The following is a 27,702-nucleotide window of genomic DNA, read 5'->3' as shown; positions in this document are numbered from 1 at the left end:
TCTTACATCCTTCCCATCATCCAACAAAAGTATCTGGCCCAGGAAAAATAGCCTGTTCTGATTGTACCCCACATACAAACATTTCCTCTGCTCTCTGCCAAGTGCCACGTAGATCACTCATTCCATCTGCCTTCCTGACTGCACACAGCCTATCATCACATCAGGCGATGCATTTTCAGAGGTTTGAAATGATGTCCATCTTTTGCCAAGTCTGTTCTTCTGAATGGGAATTTGATTTCTGGTATAAAATGCTGCTGCAGCATCTGGGTAAATTGTCTAGTGGAGGAGGGTGATGGGATGGATGTGATTGCTGATGGGTTGTGTATCAGGCAAGAAACTTGTACTGTGGTAACAATTGCTCAAGCTCTCTACTTACCCAGTAAATAAAATTCATTCATCTTGGGAGTTATTATGCACGAAGCATCTTAATGTACAAACTGGAAGTCTACTTGGTTCTAGAGCACCAGATGTGGCAGCTGGATTCCTGCAGACAATGGGGACGGGGAGGGGGGGACACAGATGGTAGGACAATGATTTAACTGGGTTATGAGTATGGTGGATTCAGACACATTTTTTTCAAATTTATTTTTTAAATTTTGGTGTATTTTTTTATAAGGGAACTTCAAGATATAGAAAATATTCAGTGATATCTTTTTAAATTGCAATCCTTTTGCTCTTTGTATTCTTCAGGGCTCTTGTCTTGAGCATCTTTTGGATGGCTAAGATTTAGACAGTGGTTATTTATGCTTTACCTGAACAAATGAAAATGGGGGTGGCATGATATCTAACAAAATGAAATTCAATGGTGAAAAAAGTAAGGAACTATGTTTAGACAAAAAAAACAAATGCATAGGTGTAATATAGGTGGTACCTTGCTCTACAGTAGTAACTGCAAGACAGATCTTGAAGTCCTAGTAGACAATCACTTAAATATGAGCCAAGTGTGCTGCAGCTGCCAAAAAAAGCCAGTGCAGTCTTAGGCTGCAATAACAGAGGGATAAAATCAAGATCACATGAGGTGTTAGTATGACTTTATAATGTCTTGGTAAGACCACACTTGGAATACTGCATCCAGTTTTGATTGCCACGATATAAAAAAGATGTTGAGACTTTAGAACAGGGCTTTTCAACCAGTGGTACGGGTACCACCTGTGGTACATTGACACCTTGCAGGTGGTACGTGACCATCCTAGAAAAGTGGTAGCGGGGGAGGGGAATGAGCTGAACCAGTGGCAGCCCTGCACAATCCTGAGTCAGAGATAGCTGGAGCTGCAGGGCTGTCAGGGCTCAGCGAAAGCGCCAGGATCAGCACTGCTTTTCAGCTGATTGGTGCTTCTTCGGGGCTGTCAGGGTTCAGTGGAAGCACCAAGATCAGTGCCAGGCTCCAGCTGGAGCTCAGCACTGATCCTGGTGCTTTTGCTGAGCCTTGAAGACGCACCAATCAGCTGGAAAGCAGCACTGATCCCAGCACATCTGCTGAGCCCAGAAGAAGCACCGATCAGCTGGAATGTTGCAGCATCTCCAGGGTCTTCTGATTTACATTCAGATGCTTGGGAACTGATTCATATTTATGATGGTCACAGTGTCCCAGGCTCATGTGAAGTGACTAAAACCTGCTGCAACCACCCAGCAGATGGGTGGGGAATAAAAACCAAACACCCCCCCCACCCCACCCCTGCTGCCAATCCTCAACAGAAATGCTCACAACAATGAAAACCTCGGAGAGGAAATAGAGCACCACAAGGCGGGCAGGGTGTCTTGCTTGGCTGTGGCTTGGGGGTCACTTTTTTCAGTGCCATTGTAACTTCAAACAGTCACTAAGCGAACTGTTGTAAGTTGAGGACTACCTGTACTTTATCACTTTTTTCCTTTTTTTTTGTCATCAAGTTTTTGACACCTTGCTAGGTGACTGGTGGTACTCGGATGTTGCCATATCCTAAAAGTGGTACAATGGGTGAAAAGGTTGAAAAGTCCTCCTCTAGAAAGAGAAAAGAGCACAAAGATGATTAGGGGACTGAAAGCTAAAACATATGAAGAACAATTGCATTAATTGAGTATGTCTAGTATAATGAAGAGAAGGAATAGTGCTTGACATGATAGTAGTGTTCCAATATCTAAGGGCTACCACAAAGAAGAAGGGGTCAACCTATTCTCCAAAGTACCTGAAGGCAGGAGAAGCAATGGAAGGAGAATAATCAAGGAAAGAAACAATCTAAAACTAAGAAGAAAATTCCTGACAATTAGAAAATTAATCAGTGGAACAACTTGCATCAGAAGTTGTGGGTGCTCCAACATTGGATATTTTTAAGAAGAGATTGGACAACCATTTGTCTGAAATGGTATAGGATTTCCTGCCTCAGCAAGAGATTGGACTAGAAGGTCCCTTCCAACTATGTTATTCTGTTATTCTGTTATTTTGTATCAATGATCTGGACATTGCAGCATACTCTAATATATGAAGTCATTAAATTACAGGCCACTGTAATCTTTACAAGAATTTATTGAGTGGTAATGTAATCAAGGCAAAGATATTGTATTGACTTTGTGAAAGTAGTAGCAGTAGTTTTAACCTGATTTCATTGTAATCAGTTACGTGTTTGCTGTGAAATGTGTTTCATATACATAGTATATATACATAAAATACATTGTGCGTGTTAATGTGTCTGTTTGTGCATGTGTAAGAATCCAGCTGTGATGTGTCACAACTGGAGAAGCGAATGGCTAATTAAATAGCTTTGAGTCACTGCATGAAGTTGTTTGATTAGCCACCCCTCCTCCAATTGTGATTTGGATGCAGCTAGTAGATGTTTTCTTATGATACCAAATGGCCCTTGAAGGACCAATTCTAATCAAGCTCCTAATGATCAACAAATTAAACTTAAAAGATATATGTTTAGTAAGTTAGTAGTGATTAGGTTCTCTTTTTTCTTCTTGTAAATGTTAAATTATTGTAGCTGGTTAATAATGTAAATAAGCTACAGAGTAATAATAATGCATGTTTTTCTGTCTTTGGTCTGAAATTCTTATTGTGAAGCATGAAGCAAGACCAAAGGTGCTTTTCTTCTTTTTATAGATTATAGATTAAATTGATCTAAATAACATGGCATGGCCTGATGTATTCAAACAATACATCTGAAGTAGAGGCCAATTCCTGCCTGCGCTTTATATGATAACCCTAAGAGAAAGATGTTTGAATTAACAAGGAACAGTATCAAGTCGTGGACGTAGTTCTGTGTAATGATTTTCAAGGAAATAATTTTCTCAGTCATCTGGCAGCCATCAAGTATCTACAGCAGCATCTGCAGTAGGGGTGAAAATCTGCATAAACACAGTTGCAGTATCACAATCCAAGATCTCTTCCTTCCATATGTATAATAGTGTAGCATGTGCATAAAAAAAGGGACAGGGTTTGGGTCACAATGCTATGCCTACCTTCTTACAGATTTTGAAAACATTGACACAGAAAACCTTGGGTTGCAATCAGTTACAAAAGAATCATCTCCAGGTGACATAGGTGGCATATAAAATGGATAGATGGATGGATGAAGGAAGGAACAAATGAATGAATAAAACATTCAAGGAAGTATATAAATATTGTGTGACTATATGAACATGTTCAGAGGCAGAAAAATGGATTGTAATGAACAAATGATGCAATATAATTCTGATTGATTTAAATGTTTATGGCTGCCTATCTTAAATTCATGACTCTGAGAATCTAACAACAATTAAAAACTACAATAAAATAAAACAAGTTGAAAAACAGCACAAATAAAATTGGCTCCAACTTGCATGGCCAGTTGAAAACTTAGGCAAGCTGTAGTTCAAAAACATCTAGAGGAAATTGGGTTCACTGTGCTTAGAGCGTTAGATTATGAATTCAAATTCCTATTGCAATGATTATTCTTCAACATAATCTAATCCCTCAAACATGAAAAGTCAGGTCTGTATCACTGGAATATAAGTAAGCATTTTAACAATGTCAAGCAGGTTTGGTTCCAACCTCCGAAAACGCTCTGGAATGAATGCATTCAGTCACAGGTAATTTCTCATCTATATGTTAGAAGTTCCCTAGAAACAGAATACATCCTTCTTCTTTTTTTACGTTATGTCTATTCTGGCAGTAAAATTTTATTAACAATATTTATAAGACATCCCCATCCACATGGACTGAGAGCCAACCTAAAGTAACCAGTTTTTCATCAGTGTGTAAGCCTACTTTTAGAAAAGAATATACTGAACTTCTGAGTCTCACAGTACAGATAGTATGCCAACATACAATTAAAATTTGTGTTGTTTCCCAATACAGCTGAGGTTGAAGCAAGGTTTTCTTGCTGGGCCAAGGAGCAGAATGACAGACCCAACATTCATAACTCTGTCACTCTTTGAGCTCAGTAGCGCAGTGTGGTGCATTAGGAAATAATTTCTAATAATTAAGCTTTGATGAAATATCTCTTGAAATATTCAGGAAGACCAAATGGTTACTGACAGGAAGATGGAGTTGTTTTCCAATCATCTCTTTGCAAATAAAAATACACCATTGCCTCAGGAATTACCTAGCACAGGGGTGTCAAACTGCTGGCCTACGGGCTGGATGCATCATAGTGAAACCGCGCCCACCCCACTGCCGGCAATGGCAAAAAAGTCGCTATACATTGCGACACATCATGTAATGTTGCGGGTTTGACACCCCTGACCTAGCACTTTTATCATTGCATTAAACAGCAAATTGTTGTTGTTGTTGTTGTTAGTTGCGAAGTCGTGTCCGACCCATCGCGACCCTATGGACAATGTTCCTCCAGGCCTTCCTGTCCTCTACCATCTTCTGGAGTCCATCTAAGCTCACGCCTACTGCTTCAATCCAGCCACCTCATTCTCTGTCGTCCCCTTCTTCTATTGCCCTCAATCTTTCCCAGCATTAGGCTCTTCTCCAGTGAGTCCTTCCTTCTCATTAGGTGGCCAAAGTATTTGAGTTTTAGCTTCATGATCTGGCCTTCTAAAGAGCAGTCAGGGTTGATCTCCTCTAGGACTGACCGGTTTGATCGCCTTGCAGTCCAAGGAACTTGCAGGAGTCTTCTCCAGCACCATAGTTCAAAGGCTTCAATTCTTTGGCGCTCAGCCTTTCTTATGGTCCAGCTTTCACTGCCATACATTGCAACTGGGAAGACCATAGCCTTGACTATACGCACTTTTGTTGACAGGGTGATGTCTCTACTTTTTAGTGTGCTGTCTAGATTTGCCATGGCTTTCCTCCCAAGGAGCAAGCGTCTTTTAATTTCTTGGCTACAGTCCCCATCTGCAGTGATCTTTGAGCCCAGGAAAATAAAATCTGTCACTACCTCCATTTCTTCCCCATCTATTTGCCAGGAATTGAGAGGGCCAGATGCCATGATCTTGGTTTTCTTAATGTTTAGTTTCAACCCAAGTTTTGCACTCTCCTTCTTCACGCGCAACACGAGGCTCTTTAGTTCTTCTTCACTTTCTGCCATTAGAGTGGTATCATCTGCATATCTTAGGTTGTTGATGTTTCTTCCGGCAATTAAGACCAGAGATCTTTTCCGGAATTAAGATTTCATAGCACCTGTAACCTACTATCAGTTTCAGGCCAATTGGCTTGGGCTTGTTCTAGACATGCCTCAGAATGTCTTACTTCATTGCTTTCTAGTGTATCATTCTGTATTTCCTGTAATAAAATCGAAAATCAAAACTTATTGGGAAATAAAAAACTTATCGGGAAGTAAAAAACTTATCAGGAAGTTAAAAAAAAGTAGCACACTCCTTTTCATACTAAATTTCAAACTGTTCCTTATGCAAAAGAGGATTCAGCTACAGCCTGAAATAGCCAGATGATAAACTTGACAACAAAGCTTGATTATCCCAGAATTTAAAGTTCTAGTACAACGGAGGACAACTGGATTAGGGAAAACAGTTCTTTCACTTTGGAACTCTTCTCATTTTACTCCAAGTGTAAGCTGAGAATTAGGCCTGGAATGACATAGGTTCAGTAGCTCTGGTTTCCATGGAGGAGGCCAAGAAGAAATTTCTCCATCTGAAATTGTTTACCGGGTTTTATCTGCAGATCCATCATGCCATACAGAAAGTTTGCCGTGGAGAGAATAATGTGATTGAAGATGAAATTAAAGCAAATGGAAGCATCCAAGAATGGGCAGGAGGAGGAGGTGGAGGTGGAGGTGCAACTTACATATTTAAGGTATATTAAGGACTACCTTATATTCTAATTATGGGCTCTTCTTTTGGAGGCAGAGGATTGAATTTGAGATTTTTTCAGGCAAAATATTTCTCTAACACTGGGTTGTATTAAGAGAAGAAGGCAAGCAGAAAATTTGAGGGTGTCAAAAACAGAATGAGTAGCTCTTTCAGAATCTGACTTTGGGGAACTACCTCTGAAATAATGTAAACCTTGAAGCAAAGCCCCTGGTTCCTGCATTGTCAACACCTTCTCTCTTCAATCACAGGGAATCACAAGGAAGTCATTGTTTCTGTTTTTTTCTTAATAATTTCAGTTTAGTACTGTACCCAAAGCATTATGTCAGAGCATGCACAGTCTTATTGCGCTGAGGTAACCCAGGAGTAAATACAATAAACAGTGGTTTGTATTAAATGGTGGTTTATATTACAATATCTACAAATATACTAGAAACAAAATACATACATGTGATAATTCAGCAAATTCCAATACACAGCAATTACAGCAGGAAACGGACAAGAGAGAGAGAGACTCTAGCAAGGCCTTCCCTTTTATACTCAAGCTCCTAAAGGGATAGAGACTCATGCTGAGTCATTCCTAACACTGCATCAATCACCTCACATTATACAAGCTGGTTAGCTTCTAAATCATTATCTTGGCATATTAAATGTTTTAGAAGATTTGGTTTATAGCAGTTCCTTCATAGGAATACATAGGAATCCATCATAGGAAAAAAAGTAGGGATGTCTTAAGTGTCACGGTCCATATTTAACATTTATGCAAGGTTAAGGGCTGCAAAGAACAGGTTTGAGTTTTTAAGGGTTGCCTGTCTCTTTTTTATACCAATATATACCTTGCGTTGTGTTAGAGTTAAAAGGGGAAAAAAGACTTGCAACCAAATAGTCACCAGGTTACATAGCTCCTACTGAAAAAGCAGTAGAGACCAGGACTGGAGGGTTTTTGCCCATCTGGATCAGGACATAATGAAGGCAAATGCTCATACCCTTAACACTTCACAATTAGATTGCTGACATGTGATCTATTGCCCTTAAAGACCTCCTGGAAACTTCACCTGGTGCAAAATGTGGGTCCCCATGTGCTTATAAGACAATGACAGTACAGTCATGTAATACTATTTTTACGGGAGCTACATTGGCTACAATTCATTTCTGAGAGTAATTCAAGGCACTGGTTATCATCTACAAAGCTCTATATGACTCAGGGCCTGGAGATATTTGTGACCATAACTTCTGAACAGAGACTGCTTGCAGAAAGTAACTTCTTATCAATAGGTACAAAAGCGAGGGAGTATTGAAGAGGCATTCATAATGGCTTCTTCCATCTTTTGGAATAATTTAGCCATCAGGGCAAGGATAGCTCCCAATCTTATAGCCAACTGGGGAATGATTAAGCCTGGCTAGTCCAGAAGACCACAACCAAAATCAGATCTGTGACCACCAGTGACACTGCGATTGTTATTGTGTTTTGGTTTTGTCGTGTATCATTGAATTTTTATCTGTATTGCATTATGCATTATTTGCAGAGGAGTGAGGCAGTTCACAAATTGATCAACTAGAGAATTGACTAATATATTCTAAAATTGCTTTTTCTGTCCACCATTGGATTCTTTGAAGCCTTTCAAGCCACAGTAGCAGCACTTCAAAATTAAAGCCAGAATACCTAAAATAAAAAATACCAGCCCATCAAGATTGCCAATACAGGCACAGAAGCAATTGCTGTCTGGTCTATTCTGAAAAAAAAGCATCTGTAAATTGTGGGTAGCATCCAAAAAAAAATTGCCTGTAGCATCCAAAATGTATTAAGCCAAGATTTGTTAAATCAAGGGTTCACTGTGCATAAAAAATGCAACAGTAATTTAGATCAATCTACAGCCCTGTGGGAGTTGTGAAGTGCACCCTAGACATAAGGAACACACTTTTTATTTGCACACCTGGCACAGTTAAACTCTCATTTTATTTCTGCCTTTGAAGATGGAGAACGGAAAGCCAGTGCCCTTGATCATTGCAGCAGGAGGAGGTGGCAGAGCCTACAGGGCCAAAGCCTATGTATTAAACCATGAAAGGCTGGAGGATGATATATCTATTCCAGGGTTCAATGGGAAATCTGGAGCCGCAGGTAAGAAATTGTTCCAACCTCTTTCCCAGGCTTAACAAAAGACTTAGTAAAAGCCATGGCTTATGATCCACAAAGGAATTTTGAAGCAGTCAGAGCAGACATGTGGCATCAGCTGATCTATTTCCGTTGCCTGAAAAACAAGGGTTGTCTGTTGGAAAAGCAGCAGTCAGTGTCCTCAGCCTGGGAACTGCTGCAGTGTCAATTCATCAGACCAGGTTCACACTATCCATATGGTTCTCTCTTGTTACATTCATAAAAATGTTTGGATCACAGCCATTAACATTAGTGAAGAAGGATTGCTGGAGCACTATTGGTGGGAACTTAAAATCTACAGCTGTCATTTTCTTCCCCTACTATTTTGCAGCATTATTCATGTTACTTTGCCTAATCTATAAATATTCATGAGATTTGTTCAAAGAGAATGATATGCTTTGGAATATATACAGTGCTTGAGAAGCAGAAAAATTATAAATGATATTTTGACCAATTAATCAGAGTGATTTCTTCCACCAGAGCTTGAGAACAAATAAACTCAGAGTGAAGATTATTCAATACAGATTTAGCTATCTTTTATATTTACAACATATAGCAGCAGTTTGTATTTGCAGTTAATAGATTTAAATTATTTTAATATATATGTATCCTGTTTCATTGTTCGTGAAAGAGCAATAATTTTTGCAAAACAATCCACCTCTAAATATTTTTAATTATTTTTAATTGTATAGATAAACACGGGATTTTAAAAATGCTTCTGCAATAATGTATACTTTAAAATAATGTATACTTTAAAATAATGTATACTTTTGCTCTGTTATTCTTTCAGAGTCCTAATGTACCTGTCAAATTTCTGACGTATGGGCTTTTCAAGTGACTCTGAGGCATTGTTTACCTTAAAAGTCCTTTATTAGCCTAATACACCGGCAAATGCTTGCTTGAAGGAAGCTGGAATCTGAAATCTCCACCCCTTGCACAATATATTAAAACACAATTCTCCACCTTTCTAATTTTGTCATTAATCATATTCTCCAATTAATTTAAAGAATCAGTTTTCCTTCCGTTAGAAAACCTGCCAAGGTCTTATCTTCTTTAGTTAGAGATGGCCTTGAAAGTACAATCCTACTTGTCCCCCCTCCCAACCTTAAATTCAATGTCTTAAGGCAATACACAAGTTTAACATATGAAATGGCTACTTCTTCATCTCTTGTCAAGCAGTAACATTCAGTGTTAGCAGCATTGACAGTATCTACCTAATACTAGAGCAAGATTTATGGGCAATTTATCTTTAAGAATAGTAACATAATCCCTGCTGCTGACTATGGGGGTAAAGGCTACTTTATGCTACTTAATCTTGGTTTGTGCTAAGTTAGAATGACATTGCAAACAATCCAGATATCCACATTAGCTTGGTTTCATGATCTTTATTTCTAATATAATAACCATTTTAGTAGGTATTCTATTCAGTCAATGCTTCTTCCCTTCTCTCCCTTTCTAATTGCCCAAACTCCTTCAAAAGGTGCTCAGATTGTGTAACATTCTGCTTCTGGTAATGCAAAAACTCTGAGACTGATCAGATCAGGCTTCTGATAAGAGTTGCCTACTGCTTCCCTGAGCACATTTTGTTTGGGAGACAGATGGGCCCACAGAATATGGTTAAAAAAAGTAATGATAGCAGCCCTAACATTCCTTCCTTCCTTCCTTCCTTCCTTCCTTCCTTCCTTCCTTCCTTCCTTCCTTCCTTCCTTCTTTCCTTCCTGCCTTCCTGCCTTCCTGCCTTCCTGCCTTCCTTTGGACACATTCTTTCCCATCGCCAGCATGTGACCACCAACAGGTTGTCCCAAGGATATGCAGGTTTTGACCTTTCTAAAGCAAATGAAGATACAGATATTTCAATAATCTTGTGTACTGAATGTAGATGTAGGCAATAAAATACTTTGTTTAGTTGCACAAAGAAAAATAAATGACAGTTTATTATGTCTGGCTGACTATGTGATCAACAATAGTAGAATAGTAGAAAAAATTCATAACAATTGAAAATATAAAAAACAGCTGATATAAACTACAGAAATGATAACTTAGAAAAAGTAACAACAACAAAACCAGTAATGGCCCGCACTGAAACATACTGACATCCACCCACCCTCCGAAGAATTAAAAAAGAAAATTATGGCATAAGCAGAATGATCAGTAGAAAAACTGCCAGCATTGAAAGTTGAGTCCCCCAAAGATCCGGCACTTATAATGAAGGAATTGTAATTCTTACAATAACGCCCTTGTAAGGATTAAAATATCCATTGAATAGACCAATCAGCTTGCCTACAGTACAGCAATGGTGGTTACAGAAGCACTGGGTTTCAAAATTAGAAAACCAAAAGCAACTTTATATTCAATCCCAAAGTCAAAGATCAGATTGGAGGTCAAGATAAAGAAATTAAGACCAGATACAAGTAATACAAAGAACATGAAAGAGCAAAAAGTAAAGAATGTAAGGATGAAGACCAGCCTAATCAGAAAATATTGTTTTAGCATCCAAAAAAAATGAAGAAGCTTTAGAAATCATAAAGCAAGAAATAATAGCAATAGCTATGAAAATGGAATACTATGAGGCACAAATCAACCAATTTAAACAAAATCAGCTATTTCAATCAGAGCAAAGGAGATTCTACTAAAGTATAAATGATAACAAAAATTCTGAAAATGGAAAACCAAACAAAGAGGAAACAATACCATTTTGGAAAGATCAATGGGAAACTCAAAAAGATTAATAAAAATGCTGGATGGATCAAAGAATTTGAGGATGAATTTAGTAAAAATCAAAAGGAAGAACAAATAATAACAGGATAAATGGGTAAAAATCAAATAAAAGGATTAAAAACTGGACATCTCTTGGAAATGATTAATTGGATGCTTTTGTCTTAAATATCTGGCTTAACATACATCCAATTATACCTAAACAGCTTAATGAAGCATTGCATAAAGGAAACATAGGCAGCTGATTAATAACTGGCAAAAATCTGTCTGATTAAAAAAAACCTAGTGAAAGGATAACACCAGGAAACTACAGGCTGATAACATGCTTACCTATAATGTTTATACTACTCATAGACATAATAGCAGACAACATCCAATTATTTAGAAGAAAATAACATCCTTCCAAAAAAGAAATAAAAGGGCAATCAATCAATCAATCAACTTCTGATTGATAAAATGGTTTTGGAGAATAGCAAAATCCCAAAAAACAATTTACACATGGTCTAGATCAGGGGTCGGCAACCTAAAAAAGGAAAAGAGCCACTGGGAACCGGTTCCATCACAAATTTAAAAAAGTGGGAGCCGCGTGCGTGTGTCCATGCACACGCATGCGCAAAACGTTTTTTTGCGCATGCGCGAACGCACGCGGTTGCCATTTTTTTTAAAGTGAGATGGAACCGGTTCCCGGTTGCCCAACGGCGACAGCCCGTCTGCAAAGCTGCCGCTTTCGGCAGCTTTGCAGACGGGCCGCGGCAGCTTCCTCAAAGAGCGGCGCCGCTGCCCGTTCGCGCGGAGGTACGCGCGCACCTCTCCAAAGGTTTGGGGAGGTGCGCACGCACCTCCGGTTGTTCGGAGAGGTGTGCACGCACCTCTCGGAATGGGCAGGGGCGCCGCTCTTTGAGGAACGCGGCAGCTTCCTCAAAGAGCAGCGCCGCTGCCCCTTCACGCGGAGGTACGCGCACACCTCTCCAAATGGGCGGTGCCACTCTCCATTTGGAGAGGTGCGCGCACACCACTGCCCGTTCAAAGAGGTGCGCACGCACCGGGCGGCTGGGAGCCGCAGGAGACGGCTCAAAGAGCCGTATGCAGCTCCGGAGCCGCGGGTTGCCAACCCATGGTCTAGATTGATTATAAAAAGACATAGACTATAAACCTGATTTTTTTTACTAGGTATAATGCCAGAAAAACTTGATAAGCAAAGTACATATTTGATTCTACATGTGATAACAGCAGCAAGAATTATATTTGCACAATATTGAAAGAATGAAGAAATACCATGAGAAGAAATAATCAAAAAAATACTAGATTGTGTGGAAATGGACAGACTTACTAGGTTGAAAGAAAAAGAAGAAACCAGATATTTTCAAACTTGGGACCTATTTTATCAATGGTTAGAGAAAAGATTTAGGGATTAAGAATTTAATTTGTATTAGTGAATAAGATACTCAGACAACACGTTTTTGTCAAATGATTACTATTGAATTCTGTTAAAAAAATAATAAAACTTTATTTAAAAAAAGACATAAAACACAGAATAATAGAGTTGGAAGGAACCTCAGAGGTCTTCTAGTCCAACTCCCTGCTTCAGCAGGAGATCCTATATCATTTCAGACAAATAGCTTTTTGAAAGCCTTCCATGATGGAGCACTCACAACTTCTGAATGCAAACTAATACATTGATTAATTGCTCTCACCATTAGGAAAATTCTCCTTAGTTCTAGGTTGATTTTCTCCTTGGTTAGTTTCCAACCAGTATTTCTTGCCTTGCCATTTGATGCTTTGGAAAATAGTTTAACCCCTTCTATTAATGCAGCCTAGGTCTGTGTTGACTTTTTTAGCTGTTGCCGCATACTGTTGGTTCATATTTAAGTGATTGTCCACTAGGACTCCAACATTCCTCTTGCATTTACTGGCATTACGCCAAGTTTCACCTAGTGTTTACCTATACAGTTGGTTTATCTTACCTAAGTGTAGAACCTTAATTATCTACAAATTTCATTTTGTTAGATAGGGCTCAGTGTTCAAGTTTGTCAAGATCTGTTTGGAGCTTGAGCTTTTCTTCTGGAGCATCGACTATTCCTGCTAACTTAGTATCCTCTGCAAATTTGATGAGTTCCCCTTCAATCCCCTCGTCTAGATCATTTATGAAGATATTGAAGAGTACTGGGCCTCATACAGAACCAGTGGGATACCCTGTTGTTTACTTCCCTCTGTGTGGATATAGTTTCATTGAGGACTACACACTGAGTACAATTTTTGTCAGCCAGTTCCAAACCTACCTAGTGGTGGTGCTGTCTATCCCACAATATACTAGCTTCAAAAGAACCTACTTCTTCTATTTTTCTAATCAAAAGTAGACATTTGATTCATTACCACATAGTTGGATCATCAAATGTTTGAAAGCAACCATTAGTAATAAAAATATTAAAATGTTTATGAAAAAAGTAATGAAACAGTGGAAGACAAATTAGTAGTTGGAAATGAAAAATATGGTCTTGTCAATATTAGAGGAGGCATCTTCCAGAGCTACTCATTATCATTCTTACTATTTGCCACTGCTAATGATCCCACTTTCAGCAATTTTGAAGAAAACAAATCTTGGCTACCACACAGCAAAAAAATCCTAACAAAATCTCACATTTGCTTTATATGGATGATCTGAAGCTTTATGGAAAAATCAGAAATTGAAATCCTTCATTGAAAAAGACTGCAAAAAATTTTTTAGCACAGCTATAGTGATGTAATTTGGCCTAAAAAAATGTGTTGTGGTAGCAATAAATTGGCCTAAATGGCTAAACTATCAGAAGCTATCAGGATGAAACCTACAAGTGCTGGTAATTTTATAACTGGATAACATCCAGCATGGCCAAGTTTAAAAAGTGATTACTAAAGAACACATCCAAAGAATGACAAAATTGAATGGAAGAAGCATCAAGGCCATGAATACCTATACCATAACAATAAACTGCTAGAATTATTAACCTAACATAAGCTGAACAGGACAGTTTGGACCAAAATATAAGAAAACCTATTCATTATTCATTACATCCCGACAGTGATATTGATAGATTATACCTGCCCTGCAGAAATGGAGGCAGAGATTTTGCACGGTAGCAAGCAGTTGTGGGCTTGTGGATTCTCCACACCCCCATGGCAAGTTTTGCCCTGCCAAGGGACCCTAAATGGGTCTAAGTCGCCCTGGAGAGGCAATGAAGAAAGAAGGGTGCTCCAGCAATTCTGGAACAGCAGCAGCCCTTCCATTCGACTTGGGGAAAGCCTTCTAACTCAACAGGAGAAAGGCTGGCCATATTGCATCAACCAGCCCAAGCTACTAGCAACCAAAGTCCAAAAGCACTAACCAGCACAACTGTGAACAGCGTGCTTGAAACTGGGTGAGGAATTCAATCTTCTCTTTTCTATTTTATGCTTAATTTCCTAGAAAAGATCCCCAAGAAGCAAAATACCTCTGAAAGGGAAGGAGGGGGATTTCTGCCCCACCCTTATACTAACGGAAGCAGCAAATTGATCTTTTTATGGAGGATCAAAATATATGGAAGTGAAATAAATATAAAACCTGAAACTTAAAACTTAAATCTGGATTAATCTCAAATTGCTTGAATGGTTAAGACTCTCATTCTAAAGATAATTGTTCATTTTGGAAATTGAAAAACAAATAGTTGCTGATACGTAGTGGCTGATGAAGACTATGACAGCTATAACTTTAATAGAAGACGTGGCAAAATCTGGGAAAAATAATCTGTGTTTGTGACCTTCAAAGCTTTAACAACAAAGAACAGCTGTGACAAAAAAAGACAATAATCTGGGCTGTAGACAAAGAGAGAATTATAAATTTCAGGGGGAAAAATTTTCTGAACTATTTGGATTACAAATATCTATCTAATTGGGACTCTAAAGCTATTTGCAAAGAAAAGAAAGGAAGAGAAAAACTCACATTCTTGGCTATCATGGATCAGAGACATGTAGAAAGAACATATCAAGAAAACATAAATACTTCACAGAAGGAGATATATATACTGCTCAAAAAAAGAAAGGGAACACTTAAACAACACAATGTACTGTATTTAATAGTAGGATGTCTTATCTTGTGTTCCCTTTATTTTTTTGAGCAGTATAGTATACTGCAACTAATTCAAACAACAATGACTTTAAACCACAAAGAAATCCAAAACAACTTTGAAAACATAAATCAATCTATTTCCAAGTTAACTCTACAACAACAAAAATTCCCAGTAAACAACAACAGAGAAGGAGCAGATAAAACAGATAAACAGATATAGAATTGAGAATAGAGACTTAAAGATGGAACTTAACAAAACAAGGAAACATGATTTAATCCTAGTAGAAAAAAATTCACAAGAATTGGAAAAGAACTTATCCCTTATGACTACAAAATAAATCTGAGGATAAGAAAACAGATTGGATAAAATGGACTGTAGAGATGTCGGAGAAAAAGGAAATAAGAGAGAAAGAAAAAGATTTTCAACAAACATGGAAAGGCAGAAGTCCCATACAAAGACACTTCTCCTGATTTACTTTTTATATCTACAGCAACATTTACTAACATATGGAAAAACATTTTGATTCAGCAAAATACATTGATTAAGAAAGACACTGGGCAAAAGAAAAAGACTAAAGTGGAAACTAAGAAAATAGATGATGGGACTTACCAGAGAGAATACATTAAAAAAACATTTGTTTGAATATAGTTAAAGAAATAGAAAAGTTTTGGAATATATATGTCACTCTAAGAAGGATGAATTCTCTAAATATAATATAGTATGCTTTTTTCCCTTTTTTGTTCTCTTTCTTGATATGAGTAATATAAAAAAGTTGAAATGACTTAAATAAAGGAAATGTTTTAGATATTTAATAGTGATTGAATTTAAGAAAATTATAATGGATAAAAATGTTTTGAATAAGAGTTAAGGAATAGATGACTAGATGTATTAAATGGAATGTTTGAAGATTAAACATTTTTAATTATGGTTAAAAAGAATAAGAAATTTAGGAAATAAATACATATTAGCTTAGGGGGATATATATTTTAAGTAGTATGTTATTTTTTATGTTTCTTTACTCTTGCTTTTCTTTCTTTCTTTTACTGTTTTATCTATTCCTTAAAAAATGTAAAAGTGTGAGATGGTTCATATGGAAAAATAGAGTTAAATTCTTAAATGTAATTAATTTTTGAGAAAATCTTAACCAGTAAGAATATCTAGAATTTGGTGGGAGAAACAAATTAAAATAAGGGCTGTAACAGGACCTATGATAAGGCAACCAGAGTGATTGCACAGAAAAGAAATATTATATTGATGTGATTATTATTTTTAGGACTATTGGGAAAAATTATATATTTTATTATCTATCAAAACAATAAGAATTGTATTAACTCAATGTTTGCAAAAGAGGATATTTTGGGAAAAAGGAAATCAACTAAAACTATTATGTGGATCATGGATTATAGAAATCAATTGTTAGTGATTGTTTTACAAATTTAATCCAGACAACACACTGTTCACCAATTATTAAGTGATTTATGGTTTTAAAAAAAAAAAATCAATAAAATATATTACAAAAAAAAAAAGAAATGGAGGCAGAGGTGTATTTCAGGGCAACAAACTGTCAAAGAAGAAAAGTATACATCAGTTGACTATGTGAAAAGCAGCCAAGAACAAGCACCAATGCAAGTTAAAAGTTGGAACTTGCTGAATATGCAAAATCAAAATATGAATATTGAAATAATGTAATAAAAATATTCACGGAACTCTGGCAAGGGAAAAACATTGCATAGTCAATTTCTACAAAAGACGGAGGGCAAAGTAGATAAAAAATAAAACCTGGCAATAGCTAACATTTGGAATATTAAAAAAAAGATAGTGAAAGCTAGATTTTAGTTGGTCAAGACCAAGCTATTTGTACTAATGCAGTTAAGGCTAGAACTTTAAAATTGTCAAATGATTGAAAGTGCAGATTGTGCAAAGAAGCAGAGGAAACAGTAAATCACATATTCAGCTTGTGCAAGAAGATGCACAAACTATAAACAATAAACAATGACATGATGCAGTTGTCAAAAATAATTCATTGGAACATCTGTAAAAATTATCACGAACCCAATACTGAAAAATTGTTGGGATCATAGAATTCGAAAAGTAGTTGAAAATGAACAGGTCAAAATATTGTGTGATTTCTGTATACAAACTGATAAACTCTTGGCTTACAACAGTGGTTGAAAAGAAGAAAGTGTGGATAATTGATGTAGCAATACCAGGGGATAGTAGAATAGAAGACAAAGAACCTAACCCTAGCCTTTAACACCATCAAACAACAAAAACTTGAGAAGGGTTCTTTAGGTGGACAAAAATGCCAAATCCAGTCTAAACCTCTGGCTGACTTTGCAACCAAACATAGTAATAATAATTGCAAAAGGCGGATTTACTCAGAATCTCATCTTACATCTTGTGATGATACCTTTAACACCATCAAACATCAACATCTGCCTATTCCAGGTCCTTGGGAAGGACTCAATAGATTGATTAAAAATGCCAAATCCAGTTTGAACATCTGGCTGACTGCAATGAGCCATAATAATAATAGCAATCCCGAAGAGGAAAGGGTGAAAGAAATATAAACATGGTACTGCTAGAAAAACAGGCAAAAATTTGTTGTGCAATTTCTGTTCCCTGTTAAGACAAGTTTGTTTTTTTTAAAAAAACTGCAATGATATTTATTAAAGTTATGTTCTGCATCTCTTGTCAAAGTTACTGCTGAATGACATATAATTATTTTACTGGGATGCAGTTAGAAACAGGTTTTATGCCTTTAAGTCTGCTTTGTACTAATTCAGTGCCCCCCCCAGATGTATTTAATTGTATTTCCAGAATACCTTAAGCCCAAGGGTTTGCCTTTCTATAAATATCATGGCAGCTGTTCCTGTAAGCTTTAGACAGATCAGATTGTGATAATGTTTCAGAGCATCAGTGTGTGATGTTTTGTTACTTATTTTAATTTCTAATGCCATATTTCACATTATTTGTTTTTCCAATGTCAGCTTGCATAAACATTTTTTAAATAATGTGTAAATTGTTATTTCTAAATCATTTGCATAAAAATACATTGACATGGAAACAAATGAAATGGGCTAAAAACAAGTAAAGGGATAACAATAGAGAGTAATAAAACAGCAGGAGTGAACAGACACAAAAGTGTAATTAAAAACCCATAATGCGGGACTAAGTACCACCAAAAAATGGAAAATAATTTACAAGGCTTAGGAGCTTTAAAATGTACTATATTTATCACAAAGGAAGACAAGTCCAAATGTCAGGTAAAGTAGATAGAAAAAAATATAACTTTATACAATGCACATTTTCCCATTTTGTTAGGATTATAATTGCTTGTTGACATTGTTCCCTGCAATTTTCTCTTCTGTGTGTATATGAGAAAAAAGAAGAGATTTGTATTGTAGCTATCTATTTTAACCAACAGGGGAAAAATATACAAAAAATACCTTTCAGTGTTCTCTAACAAATTTCAGATAACTCATATGACTGATCGTATTTCAGGGAATGAAAAATCTTTCAGTTTCTTAATTTCTCAACACCTCTTCAACAGGAGTGAAAAAGTTCACTAGAAAAAGTTGCTACATGATCATTTGCTTTGGGATTTAAGTGAAGCAAAGCTCCTGGAAATTTCAGGACCCTGAAGACATAAACCTTAGCCACCTTAAACAACAAAAGAAGTCCAAAAAAATCACACTTGGCTCATGAGCATTTCTCCCAAATTCTCTTCTCCTTTGAAAGCATTTCTATAGGAAATGCTTTTTTTATTATCTTGAATAAGACCCATAGAGGAACAAAAATGATATTTTTTTATCACTCATTCACCTTAGGCAAGAGAAACTATAAAGAGCATTAAATTATTACAGATAGATCATTTGTTCTGGGCTGCCTCTAACCTACACTATGCTTAATTCTATTGTACAATTTAGTGACAAGGAATCTACTAGATATTAGAACAGGTTGTTTGTCCAAATTGTCTAGGGGACAGCAATTTGCATTCCTACATGTAGCCTTTTTTTTTTGGCAGCACAGTTTTGTAGCTGAAAATTGGTGGCATCATAATTTTGAAATGAAAAACATTCAGAAACTTTGCTATAAAAGTAAAATCCTACAGTTTCTTAATTTCTTAAACTTAGTATAGTCCTAAATCTCAAGACGTAGATTCTCAGACAATTTGTGTTCTCATCATGCCCATTATAAAGTCCCAGATAAATGCAAATTTTAGCTGTCAAAAGATTTGTTCCAATCTTATCCACTCCGTCTGGTGGTGACTTTCAAGAAGTTCTCATTAGTGGTTATCTGCTCTTTTACTTGGAGGTGGCAAGAACTAAATCCTGGTTCATCTGAAAGGAAAACCTGAATTTTGGAACCCTATTTTTAATCCCTTGGATTATTTCCAAATGCACCAACTATACATGTATGCTGGGAACAGGAGATGTTATAAGTTTCCTCATATTGATTATTACATACCAAGGGACATACACCACACACACACACACATATACACCAATAGCCTTGGTCCAAGAAATTCAATTCCTGAAACAGGCAAATGTGTTTTACTTGGATTTAATATTTTACATGTACTTAAACACTAATTAGAGGGTATTTCTTTCTCACATGCCAGTAAGATATAAATTATTTGAATGGATATATTTATAGACAGGTCCATACTCCATGAATCTAACTGGCTCAGTAACATCATAAAGACTTCTTCCAGTTTGTGTATATCGTAGGACTGCTTTGTAATGTGATGAACAGAATTAGGTTAAGAGTCAAGGTTTTGTTGTCTTAAGAGAATTGTTAAATGTATATGTGCAAGCCTGCATACAAAGCCCAAGGAAATGTTTAGCCTTTCTTAGGAAACCTGTACAAACACTTCATATAGGAAGCTTGATTTTATCCTGCTGGTCTGTGCCTTCTGGGGGACTGCAACAAATACTTATGCAAGTTATTTTTTCTTCTGTTGAACTGCAGGTGGTGGAGGCGGCTGGAATGATAACACTTCCTTCCTCTGGTCGGGAAAATCCTTGCTGGAAGGTGCTACCGGAGGAAAATCCTGCCCCCAGGCCATGAAGAAGTGGGGGTGGGAGACAAGAGGGGGTTTCGGAGGGGGTGGAGGGGGGTGCTCCTCAGGTGGAGGAGGCGGAGGATATATAGGTAAAGTGGCTTCGTGTTCAAGGTGTCCCTTTCCCTCTCTTAGTGCTAATACTCAGCAAAATCTTGAAATATTTTTTCCTATAATTGACATATCTATATTTAAACTGACATCTATCTGTATATTATTTTTTTCATAATGTTGCATATGTATACCGGGTGTCCAAGGATCTGCGTGGTTGTATTATACCAATTTATCCATTGCTGGATTTTAAATTCTGTAGATAACCTTGGCTAAAAGGGAAGAAGGACAGCTGTGAGGAACTTCTGTTTTTCCAAAGGCAAAAGGATGTCACTTTTCACAGCTTGACACTAAGATGCTTCCGATTTCAAATTGTCCAATGAACATTGTGCAAAAATGGAAATCTACAAGAAATCATAGCTGATTGATTTCAACTGTACATTGTTAGGATCTGTGCTGACAAACATTGACTTGGAAATATTGTATGCAGACTTCTTGACCCCTGTATATATGTTGCCTTTTAATACTGTATGAATATTGTTAAATATATTTTAATGAAAAGCAGCCCAAAGAAAAATCAGCTTTTATGTGTACATTATGAAGGCTGGTGTATATCCCCATGGTTTGGATTGGGAGAAAGACATTTATTTGGTATTACTTTGTGACATCAAATTTCTGCAAATTACACTACTAGTATCTGTATCAAACTGCTAAAATACCCCTTGACATTAGTACAAATCAAAATCTGTGGCACAGCCAATGTGACAGAACATTTGACAGAAATATTCAAATGCACCCTATTTGGTGAAAATAAAGTTCTCATGAGGACATGCCATCAACCTTCAAGATTCTGCTCCAAATGTTTAAAAGATTTGTTCCTTAATGTTAGAAAAAAAATATCACACAAACCATTTAGTGGTATGGATGTGGTGGTGTCAAAGAACTGTTTTCATTAAGAGGTGTTTTTTTTTTTTTACCATGAACATCCCTCAGCTCAGAGTTCAAGAGATTAAGCAAATAAATCAGGCCTCTTATCTTCCTTGCAGATGGATTGCCAAGAAATTTAACAGTACCACCAGTATAGAAGACTTACAAGAAAGCTACTGAACTCAGTAGCTTTTCTGGTTTTCTAAATGTTTACACCTGGGATTCAAGTATTTAAAATGATTATACATATACATATACCTACATACATACACACACGTATGTATGTATGTATGTATGTATGTATATATATATGAATCCCACTTCCTTTCACTTATAGGTAAATTATGATACCTTATGTTATTAACACCTTTGACTATAAGTGAGGTAGATTGTGATGACTACTGTGTTTGTATTATTAATGAGATAAATGTTCAGGTCCATATCAAATACACAGCAATCTATGAAGTTCAGAAGAGCTTCCAGAAAGCTTTCCTGTTCTCAGCACATTATTGAGTGATGCAGATGGTACAGATGACCTTTTACATAAAATTAAAACCACATTATAGTAACTATCACAGCAATCATCTCTTCAAAACTATATTTGAGAATCTCAGAGGAAACTAATAAATATTTACAGCATTTAATTTAACTGCATGTGTATTACATAAATAGATCTAGCACACTCAAAAGATATTTTGGTTTATAATTGCCAATAATCAGGAGAGATGTTACAACCCAAAAGATTTATCAACACTCTCTGATATGCACATACTTTCTCTTGGGGGAAAAAATAGAATGATGTCTCCTGTATGAATATTTAAATTTACCTATAATTTAGTTATGTATTCTATTCTTGAAAAAGCAACTGGGATTGGTTGAATGTTTGGTTGGTAGATTGATTGGCTTGAACAAGAATAAAATAGATAATGAGAAATGAATGCACATTTTCATAACCCATTTTAACAATGGCTGCCATTTCAGAATGATCTTATTCAACGGTGGGATTCATATAGGTAAACAACTGATTCTCTTTGTGGATGCCACTTCCAGAAATCCATTCTGGTCCTGGGCAACAAAAAATTAGCTACCGGTTCTGCCTAACTGGTGCGAACTGGCTGAACCCCACCACTGATCTTATTTATCCATAATTTTCCATACTGGAGAGATTGTTGTAGATTGAATAAACTATTAAAAGAATGGTTACCTAATTATTACTATTTGCTGTGTTTAGCTTAACTTTTGCATATCATTCAAATGGATGTACAGAGATTATGTTATGCCTTTTTTCTAATTTGTCATATTTGTGGCTAGGACTTGGCCATAACATTCATTTACTATACTTCATTAATAACTCAAAAGTCTTGTTAAACTGAGATTCTGAATGTTAGAAGCTTAAAAAACCATTAAGCTACAACCATATAGAATTTATTGGGTATTTTGTCAGATGAATGCTTTTTTCTTAGTTAGATGCTTTTTGTTTTATAGTGTTGATCACTGGTATAATTTATTTACCTGCATTTGACAAATATCAAAAAGGTACCCATGTGGCATGAAAAAATGTTTTGTGTCACCTGAAAGATGTATTGTGGCATAAAGTTTAGAAGGTCAGACCACTTAATCAGATCTATCCCCACTGGTGATGAATAGGCAAAGCATGTTTGAACTATAAACAAATTCTTGAAAATGGATAAATACTTTCTATAGTATACAAGCTGCTCTACATTTTATAGGGCTCCAAGTCTGTAAAGCTGAATTTATACATGCATTCCAATTTGCCATATTTATGTTTATTAAGTACAAGAATTTTATAAATGTATGGTAGACTAAAATGATCCTTCACTGAGTATTCAAAGTGAAAAATCAAAAGAGAAAGTTACATAAAGGCCTTGACCTCATTTCTCTGTCACTAGAGAGGGAACTCGGAAACCTTCATGTACTTAAAGTTCCTGATCACAAAAAGCTACTTAAACATGATCGTCTTAATTGAAACTGGAATAACCAAAGTGAATTGTCAAAACATCCCTTGACTTTTTTTTCTGAGTGATATCATTTTTTAATATGTGGTAACCTATGGCATCTAGTGATCTGTTATTATTATGCCATTGAACCATTATATCAATTGGATTTAATTCTATATTCATTTGCATTCAACATATATTTTTATCTCTGGCCTCATTATCCCAAAAAATGGTGAGTTGTAGTTTTTTCAACATTCATGAAGATGTATTTATATCAGACTACCCACACAGAGCCCACGCACTAAATTATGCTACAATACATTATTTAATCTTAAGGTGCCGCAAGAAATTTTGTTGCTCTTTGATGTGCATTAGTGAAATCCATACAAAAATATTTAAGATGTTTTCCATTTCTGTAGGTGGCAATGCAGCAGAACAAAATGACCCAGAGATGGATGGAGAGGATGGTGTATCTTTCATTAATACCCAGTATGGTTCACTCTTTACTCCTGCTTTAAAAGGTATTTTCAGTTATTTATTTTATCACATATACGGATAGAATATCAGCAGTATGTCTTCTGAAACAGCTTAAAAACATTCCATGTTAAATTAGGCATTGTAAAGATGTCTTAGGAAAGTTTTAAGTTCTACATTTCTAGAGAACAATCTTTTCTACAGCTCTCCAGATGTTGTGACTACAATTTCCCTAATACTGAATTATTATGCCCAGCAGTTAGAACTATAGTTCTAGCATTGCTGGGGCAATGGCATGTTAGGGGAGTTATCTGAAACAGAGATGGGTAGAATATGGAGCAATTCAAACCAAGTATCTTCCAGTAAAGGTGGAAAAGGGAGTGGGAGTAATTTTGTATTTCCTCTTCTGCATATGTGCATTTGTAGTAAAATCTGTAGACAAAAGAATCACATGCAAATATAATTTAGGCATTAATCATGAAGAAGTAAGTGCAAGTAGTAATATTATACTACAACTGAAAATACAGGGCAACTATTCCTGCTTACCACCACCACCCTACCACCACTTCCAATAACCAAAGCTATTTGACCCTATCAGTTTTGTTAGTAGTTTTACAATTATTCTACTTACTGGTTTTTTGTTTATTGTTACAAATCTTTAACCTATAGGTATTATACAAATCAATAATTCTTTCATCTGCTCTCTAGTGACAGAGGGGCATGGTGAAGTCAGCATTAAGCTATATTTGAACTGCAGTCATTGTGATCATGATATGTGCCACGGAGATTTGAAGACTCAGGAAATTGTTTGCATTTGTGGCTATGGATATATGTTGGCAAATGATGGTGTCTCTTGCATAGGTAAGACATTGCATATGAACAGACATTAATCTTTTGCTCTCTGACTATGTTGTACTACACCCAACCAGAACCCATTGCTGATTTTGGATTCCAATTACAGTGGCAAAACCAATTTTAGGGCATCTCATTGTGGAAGTTTAATTGATCATTTGTGCAATGATACTAATTCTAGATCTCTGGCAAATATTTAGATACCTACCTCCACATGGCACTACATTTTTAAATGTGCACATCCAAGATATCTTTTTAACTAATCCAAAAATATGTGGGTCCATGGTTTCCTACAGATAATGTGCCAACATTTTTTGAATGGGAAAATAACAGGAAGAAAAGTTTAAAACAACTAATGTGTTGTCATGTTTATATTCCAGATGAACTGGTTCTGCCCAGCAAGAATCCTCCTCTTTCTTTGATCTTGTCAGTAGTGACTTCTGCTCTGGTTGCTGGTCTTATTCTAGCCTTCTCAGGGATTATGATAGGTGAGTTCTTTGTTCACTCCCAACGTATAAATTACCCACACAACTCATTGACTGACTGATTGATTGATTGATTATGTGCCATCAAGTTGGTGTTGACTCTTAGTGACAACCATCTTCTCCAGGATGATCTGTCCCCAAATAGGAACTTCAGAACTCCCAATGGTGTATCTATTGCCACTGTAATTGAGTCCATCCATCTTTCTGCTGGACATCAACTTCTCTTTCCTTCTTTTCCCAAGATTATGGGCTACTCAAGGGAGTCTTAGCATAGCACATTCACAATATGTAATTTGAGGCTAGACATTTGTATCTCAAGTGAGAATTCTACATTGAGTTTTTCTATGGTTCATTTGTTCGTTTTCTTTGCTATCTGTGATATTTTCAAGTGTCTTCTCCAACATCAAAATTCTAAAGTGTCAATGCTCTTTCCATTCTACTTTTACACAGTTCAATTTTGTAAAATATTGTACAATAGTCTGCACTCTGTTAAGTCTTGTTTCTCTGGTATTATATATAGACTGACCTCTTCCAATCTGTTGCCTACTGTGTCATTCTCCACATTTGCTGGCATAATTAAGTTAGAACCTTTACTGATTTTTCTTCAATTGCTTGCCATATTTTTATAGATATTCTATCAATTCCTTTAGCCTTCTACCCTGTTAATGACTGGGATTCTGATCTAACATCATCTTCTAGTGCTAGAGGTAAAAAAGGAATATCTTCTAATATATCTTGGATATTGATATCTTTACTGTACATAATTTCAGTAAACACCTTTCATCTTTGTTCGATCTAATTGTCCATTGGTATCCTTTAGTGTACCAATTCCAAGTTGGAACCTTCTGAGTTTGGAGATCTCTTGGAAGACTTTTCTTGTTTTTCCATGTCTGTTTCCATCTTAAATGTCTTTACAGATGACATTGAAATACTGTTTCTTACTTCTTATAACAGCACTCTGAAATTCTTTTTTCCTTTCTAAGATTTTTGTCTTTCTTGTCTTTGGCTTCTCTTTCCTCCTTGGCAATTCCCATTGTCTGTTCTGACATGCTGTATGCTTTCTTCTGTTTCTTGATCTTTGGCGGTCTCTCGTTCATCCTAAATAACTGCTTTGATTTCATTCCATAGTTCCTATCAATGAGGTTTCCTATCAATGAGGTTCAGGACTACAAAACGCTTCCTGTTGTTCTCCTTGAAAATGGTGAGTATCTTAGTCAAGATCATATCATGGAAACTGTCTGGCTTTGTTCTACTACTTTATCTTGACTTGGAACATCCACATGTTTCTCAGTTAGTTCCTAGCCACAACATTGCTATTATAACTGAGCCTTTCTATCTCTTTGTATTAATAATATAATCAGATTTTTGTATAGTCCATCTGGTGACGGTCATGTATGTAAGCATTATTTTGGTTGTTTCAAGAACTGTTAGCAATAAAGAAACTAGTAAGTCAGACTGATAAGTCATTCTCCTACTTTTTGTCTGTTTCCTAGGCTATATAGTCCAACTATGTTTTCCTCCTTACTATCTCTAACTTTGGATTTCAGTCTCCAACCATAAGGAGACATCTTGCTTGCATATGTTCTGTTGATTCTAGCTTAAATGTGACCATAGAATTCATCAACCTCCTCTTCTTCTGCATCAGTGGTTGGGGCACAAATGTGGATAATCAATATATGCCAAATCTAATTAATATCATTTGGGCATTGACTGCATTGTATCATGTACTGCCTTTGTTATATCTTTCTGGATCATGAAAGTGGTGCTGATCCTTCTTTGTTTTTCGTATCCTGAGTAATAAACAATATTAACTTCTGACCGAAAGTATCCAGTTCCAATCCATTTCAATTAGTTAATACCTAAGATGACAGTCTCTGGTAGACTCATTTTATCTTCCTTTGTGTAGAGTTTCCTATGCTCAACTTCCTTACATTCCACAATTCCACTGTGATTTCACATTTGCAACTTCAGATATTTTTCTGCATGCAACATCAGCAACTAGACATCCCTAAAGCTTTACTATAACTGCATAAATACCATTATTACCCTGAAAGATTCTCAGTTGTTTCTCAGTAATACCAGCTGACTTGAGGGGCCCATCATTTGGCACTATATTGTTATTTTATTTTGTATATCTGTATGGTTTTACTGATCAAATACAGGAGTGGTTTATAATAGCTTTCTCCTGTGCTGTATGCAATGGATGCCTTTGCCATTGTTATTAAATAATCACAACCTGCTTTAACTAGTCAGCTGGGATGATGTTTATAGCTTGGGTGACCCTGCTGGGAGTAAATATATACAACTGGCATACATTCCTGGTGTTCTCTGCTTATTCCTTCCTGGAATATACACATACCCCTACCACAATAGAGCAGCATAGCAGGACGTGAGGAGGCAGAGACATTTCCTGATATGTATCAACTGTGCAACCTGGTGCCCTCAAGGCAAACTAGGAATATGGATATGCTTGGTGATATTTCTGTCATTATGATCCCAATACATTTCAATGGCACAATGTTGGGAAGGCTGCTTAACTGACTAAATGACATGAAAAGTATTTATTTCAATTATTTTAAATATTGATGCAAGTGAGATGCCATTGCATCTGCTCTTTGGAACAACTTACCCTCCAGAGTGAGGTCATCTCCAACTCTCTTTACCTTTCATAAGAGCTTAAAGACCTGGCTCTGCCAGTTGACTAGGGGCTTCACAATAA

General features: G+C 36.5%; 1 protein-coding gene across 1 annotated transcript in view; it reads left to right on the top strand.

Annotated features, from left to right (window-relative positions):
- ALK (ALK receptor tyrosine kinase) overlaps nt 1-27,702 on the top strand; it is a gene marked incomplete at both ends in the record, with an annotated part of 680,504 nt that overhangs the window by 626,974 nt on the left and 25,828 nt on the right. The window contains 6 exons of the mRNA XM_081312714.1: nt 6,080-6,211; nt 8,200-8,344; nt 20,146-20,328; nt 23,592-23,693; nt 24,355-24,507; nt 24,879-24,986. Coding sequence (XP_081168840.1) covers nt 6,080-6,211; nt 8,200-8,344; nt 20,146-20,328; nt 23,592-23,693; nt 24,355-24,507; nt 24,879-24,986 — 823 coding nt within the window. The remainder of the gene's footprint in view (nt 1-6,079; nt 6,212-8,199; nt 8,345-20,145; nt 20,329-23,591; nt 23,694-24,354; nt 24,508-24,878; nt 24,987-27,702) is intronic.

Source organism: Vipera berus (assembly GCF_964194415.1).
Source record: "Vipera berus genome assembly, chromosome: 1".
NCBI lineage: Eukaryota > Metazoa > Chordata > Lepidosauria > Squamata > Viperidae > Vipera > Vipera berus.
This window is presented reverse-complemented; position numbering and strand designations above follow the sequence as displayed.